Below are 6334 nucleotides of genomic sequence, written 5' to 3' on the forward strand. Positions count from 1 at the left end.
CCTCGAAAAGCCCTCCACGACCAAACCATCCAGCTCAGAGAACAAAACATCTAAAAAATTCTAAATAAATTCGATTTTTCCCCTACGTACTATTAGCATGATGTTCTCGATTTTAATTAGTTAACATTATGTTTTTTCTGAAGCTGTATATTGGTTTCGATTACGTAACCTGACTTTGATTAACGTTTTAGTGTTAATTTATTGAACGAGTATCAGATCTCGGAAATTCCATCAACTTAGTGAAATTATATAACTTTCAACTTTGTCAAATTTCTCACTAAATATTTGTAATTACATTTTCTATATTGTGTTACAGACTTACTGTAGCATGGATTTCACGTTTTCTCTACTGTTATAATTTCTCTTCCCGCTGACATCTACATTTTCTAAATTTAATTTACTAACGTTTGTTGGTGTTGATATCAGTGAACGTTTCGTTGTCATTCTGAACATTATCAAAAGCTACTTTAAACTGTAGAAGCTGGTAATATTATTCTGAATTCCAGTCAAAGATCCCCAAGTAAAACATAAAACTCACAGAGCGCAACATTTCGTCCCTCCCTTGCAAATTTAATAGTTCGGTCGGCTATAGTAAGTGTATTACTTTGGGGACAAAAAGTTGTTTTAGTAATTAGGAGTTTCACAAACACATTTCACTGGGATAATGTCAGAGGTTTAAACTAGAAACAAATATAATCTTGAAACAGCAAAAGTCATAAAATCTTTGTCTCCTTTAAACTGTGCACACCTAAATTGGGCAACCTATTTTTCTGTGCATGGTCTTTTCAATAAATAAGCGAACACAGCTACTATGATTGTTAGTTATGAATATAACCAAACAAACGATCAACTGAATTGTATTTAAGTGAAAATTCAGTCTGATTGTGGTATCCTGTTTTTATCCAACTAATAAACAAATGGTAGTATCTGGAGTGATTAGTAGTATATTTCTGGGCCATAATTACATCATCTACAAGTTCACTCTCCTTTCTATTGACTGTGGTTTTCTTTTTTTCAGACATTTAAAATGCTCACCTATGGCTGCATTCAGACAGTATAGAGACGATAATACATGAAACGATAATTTGTCTGGAAAAGTTGATTTTTGAAGAATTCCATAGTTTCTCATGGATACTTAGAGTAAGTTAAACAAAGATAGGATACATTTATTGCTACAGATGGGGAGTATTTTAAAGATTAGATTGATATATTCTAAAGCTTATAAAATAAAGTTTCCATGACCTTAGTTCACATGTTTATTGCTAGACTTTTATTCAAAGAGCTCACCCATACATTAAATTAGACACTAATTACTATTGTTATATATATATATACTGAATTTGTTTAGAAGAAACAACGTTTCTTGTCTTATTACTTATCTGTAGAAAAACTTTTTGTTTCTAATCGTCGTATGTCACGAAATTGCTAGCTAAATGTTTCAGCACAAAAATTGTGTCAACATAAATAACTGGTGAAGGAAAGGTGTCGCAAAAAGTCGAAGATGGCAGTAAACAATTATCTTCATTTGTATAGTTTGCTTTATAGTTCACTGGACTAAGTGGACAAGCAGAACTGATTAAAGGAATTTACTAAATAACTTAATCCAATGCTTTTTGAAAGCCTTACTGATCATGTAAGCATAAATCTATAAAATAAATTTATTAAAAAAACAAACAGAATATTTCTAAGTGAATTTATCGCCAAAAAGATATCCAATGTAGGTTTATCTATTTAGGGTAGAATTTATTAGATTTACATATTACTGTAAAATACTATACCTCATACCTATATACTATAATTAGAGCAAGCTATATACTTTGTCAGAATGTATGGTATCAATGCGAGCCAACAACTAATTAAATGTAGATCTTAACCAATGGTCTTAATATTTCATAGGGCTCTTTTTATTTAATTAAATTAAGTGTTTTTTTAATAGTTGAGATCATGAATCAATTGAAGCTAGACCACCATGGAAAACCTGGAAGCACTGGACGGCCATTTCGTCCTATTGTGGGACTATAATATTCACAAAACTCCTTCTGATATTAAAATAGGTGAGTTGAATAGCAAGTCTGTGAAACATCATGAGGTATCGAATAAGAAAGAACTGACCTTATTCATGAGCATTAGTGAACCTTAGTTTTTATTGATAGCCCCATCATATTCTGCATCTAATAAGATACAATTTGTACTATAATCTAACAATATACAGAAAAAAACTACTTTTAAACTGTTCTTAACATCAGAACAAACTTTGTAAGAGATTTCATAGTTTTTAAGGAAAGTGAAATCACTATTCAACGCTTCTATGTATATAGTCTACAAGAGATTTTGAAAACAAAAACACTAAATAACACATTATATAATAAGGAAATTAATGAAAGAGAAAAGAAAACAAATCGGAGGAATAAGAACTGCAAATTAATAGAGGATTATCTTAACCTAAAAAAGCAAAGTTCCTATATGCATGTAGGTTAAAACAAAGTGAAACTTCTTTTTCAAAAGTTATTCTCAAGATATTTCATACGAAATCACTAATAAGCAAAGATGGATAGTGGCTAGCAGTGGAATCCAGAACGCGTGTTTCGTCCTATTTGTGACTTGTCAACTGGATGTGCCTGTTGATGTTCACTCTGGGACTCGAACCCAACACCTTTCGCTTTAAACGCCATTGTGTTATCCACTTAGCTACTGAGTCCTGATAGCTGCTTGCTTGTGCAATGGGGTGAAGTTTAAATTCACTTGGCGTTGTTTACCTGTATCTTCCCATTGATGTTTAGGAGTGGCTATCGGGAATCAGTAGCTAAGTGGATAACAAGATGGCGTTTGAAGCGAAGGGTACTGGGCTCGAGTCCCAGAGTGAACATCAACTCTAAGATGCAGGTACATACAGCTGACGAGTCCCAAATAGGACGAAAGGCGCCTCCTGGATTCCACCGCTAGCCACTATCCATCTTTGCTTAAAATGCTTGTGAATTAAGGCTATATCGAGGCAATACATACAGTATGCACATATGCCAATAAGAGACTGACCAGTTGTAGTCCTAAACATCAATAGGAAGATTCAAACAAACAATACTAATTGAATTGAAATCACTTATAGTTACAATATAATATGTAATGAGATAAGAAAAAAACCCCCCTACTTACACCTCTATACAATAAAACTCTGTTTAAGGTCACAAAAAAAGATCCAACCTATTACAATTTATTTTTTTCTAAAATAAAAAAAACTACAACTCTGTTACTTTTTTTTGTTTCAAAATCATTAAAAATTAAAAAGTGTCAACACAATTAAAAAAATTTATTTAGTTAATCTGAAAAATTTATATTCGAAAATTTTGCATTGCAAATGAATTCAGTCAATTTTATTTTTTGAACCGTGGTCATATTGTCAAGAGAAGCCAAAAACAAAAAAATAGACACAAAAATAAAAAAAAACTTCAACACAAATTTGAATTCATTAAAATCATAAAAGTTAGAACAATAAACATACTTTGTTTTTTTTCTTCTTAGTTTAAACCCCCCTTTTTATTATCAGAATTACACAACTGCTATTGACCTTACTGACTAGATATAATTTTTTGGGGTGGTTTCTGTATTTGTTTTTCATTTTCAAGCATAAATTATTCCATTTTTTTGTTTGTTTAGCGAGTATTCAATTTAGATTGAAAAATAGGAATAAATCAAAACCTTTAGGAGCTAGTCAAGGGAATCGTCAGAGTTATTAGGTGTGAAGAACTATTATCTGATAAATTAGTGGGGTTTTTTTAAACAAAATATCATTCTGGTGATTTCAAAATTTTAATTACTTATTTCGGACATTTTACCCCAGTATGGAACTTCAAAGTGCACCAACGATCTTGTATGCAAGTATCGAACCCAAGACTTTCTGTCTCGAACGCGAACGCCGTCGGATGCCAGCTTAGTGGTCTAGAGATTAAGCGTTTGTGTACTAGACCGAGGGCCCTGGCTTCGACTTTTGCGTATGGGACCCTGGATGAGCACTGCTGAGTCCCATGTCAGGATGAAACTATCATCTAGTGCTTCAAGGCTTTTAGAGGTCTAACTCAGACCAGCTCATAATCTCAATGAAACCTAATTCATTCAAAACCAATTCATTGGAAGACTCTTTAATCAGAACGGGTGTAATAGTTGAAAAATCATTTCAGCACAGACAGATATGCAGACATACTTCATTATATTTGTCTCAAATCCACCATCTAATCAGTTGAAAGACAGTATACCAGTGACCCTAATAGGATAAGGAAATGATCTGTAGTCATTAAACAACCCCTTTACCGGTTGTCCGAAAAAGTATTTGTAGTTTTATTTACTACTTAAATTTAGTCAGTAGTTAAGAAAGAATAACAGAATTTATTTCACTGGTGGACATAAAGCAAATGTTTGATGACGACTCCTGACATTCGGTTAGTGAATTTAGGTAATCATATAACAATCACTCACAGATATACAGAAATAACTTAGAAAGAGAATATTTGTTCGCTTCAAACGCCATCACGTTATCAACTTAGCTACTGAGTCTTGATAACTACCTGCTTGTACAATGGAGTGAAGTTATATTCATTTGTGTCTTCCTATTGTTATTTAGGACGGCAATTGATCAGTCTCTTGTTGGCATATGTGCATCCTGGGATGTTTAGGTCGTTTACCTATTAACAATACAAGTACTTTGTGCTAACAACAGCAATAGTGTTGTCAAGACCGATGCTATTTTCTACAAACGTTACTAATAGGAGGTATTGACGGTCATCAGGGTTTATAGATTAAAAAGGAAAGAGTTAACAAGCATCAGATGGGAGTTGTATATTTCAATTGTTTCTATCTTACTTTCAACAGTCTTACATAAATTCTTACTACAGATATACGCGTCCAGATTTATTAGTAAGCGATTTCTTTGAACAGTTCTCCACTCTGATCTGCATAGTTCTAGGTGAATATAATTGACTAAGATATATAGTACGTGAGTCTAGATTCACTAAGCTACATGAATACTATGGGTGTTTATACAGAACATGTGACAATGAATAATGAATATATTATCAATATATGATGAACTGGCTACAAATATGAGTTTACTTTGTACTATGCAAGCCTATCCAGCAAAATGTAAGAACTGGAGGGGAATAGACGTAGGATTTATCTTATTAAAACGTCTATCTTACAACTCATTTAGAATTTATGATCGATTTCTTTTAAAAAATTTCACAAACTCTTAATGTCTTTTTCTCCAGAATTCAATCATATCGAGCTGTCTATTTTCACAATAATCTTAAGCGCAAGATCTAACGTTTAAGGTTTTCTAAAACATCTTAAGGGTGAACACAGAGTCATTAAAACAATATCTTTTACAGTTTACTAATATCACAACGATCGCAAAAGTGGAAGAATATGGTACATTTGTTGAGATGAGATGTATTGCCATTGAGAGAAGTAAATGAAAATAAGATAGGTAGAGAAGGTAGGAAGAGCTTGTACAAGAAATACAACGAAATAATGTCCAGAATGGTATGGAAGCTTGAATTCACATCTTAGTTATTAGAGATTACTTGAGCAAGTTCCTTACGATGTTGACTGGTTTGATAAGAATACCAACAACGAGGAGAGTAGGACTCGATGCCGACCGAATTCCATGCACATTACTACACTGAGCAGAAAACTACTAGGCGGAACGGGAGTTCAAAGCATTTTGACATGGTTGTACACACATTTAGAAGTACTAAATTTTGTAAACTATCTTGAGGGATGAAACCGACCGCAGCAAACGGACACTAGTACAATTAAACCTTAAGTATTTTTTAATGTCCTCATTTTGATTGTCCGCAAATTTCATTTAAAACTACTGCAATTCAAATGAGAGAGCCGCTTTGAACTTAATAAGAATAACTATCTGATATGGTAAAATCGAGAGACTATACTCAAAACGCTACAAAGTGTCAAATAATTTGCAACTATCATTTTGTTATGACGCTAGGGTTTTTTCGTTGATACGAATAGAACGTTAATTTACCTTATACGAATATCTACACTAGATTCCCTCACAGTGTCTACTCTACAAGACTTCAACACAACTCAGATCAGGAACACGTGATTAGCCTGACTAGAACGTAAATATATTTACACGCCAAACCGACACAATCCAACAACAAATGGACAATCAATAATAAATAATAAGGGCACGAAAATATATAACTCATCTAACACCTGTCGGATTATCTACAAGTCTTACTAAGCAAAACAATCAATCATTATCATTCCTGCCCACACATCACATTAATAAGCCACAAGATCAGGAAACCGGTTAATTCGGAAG

The 6334-nt window shown here is 33.1% G+C and overlaps 1 protein-coding gene across 1 annotated transcript in view; it reads right to left on the minus strand.

Annotated features, from left to right (window-relative positions):
- Smp_073920 (sodium / potassium ATPase beta chain) overlaps window positions 1–444 on the minus strand; it is a gene marked incomplete at both ends in the record, with an annotated part of 6570 nt that extends 6126 nt beyond the window's left edge. The window contains one exon of the mRNA XM_018796564.1: window positions 323–444. Within this exon, the coding sequence (XP_018646872.1) occupies window positions 323–444 (122 nt within the window). The remainder of the gene's footprint in view (window positions 1–322) is intronic.
- Window positions 445–6334: the final 5890 nt, after the last annotated feature.

This window comes from Schistosoma mansoni (assembly GCF_000237925.1).
Source record: "Schistosoma mansoni, WGS project CABG00000000 data, supercontig 0172, strain Puerto Rico, whole genome shotgun sequence".
Classification (NCBI taxonomy): Eukaryota; Metazoa; Platyhelminthes; class Trematoda; order Strigeidida; family Schistosomatidae; genus Schistosoma; species Schistosoma mansoni.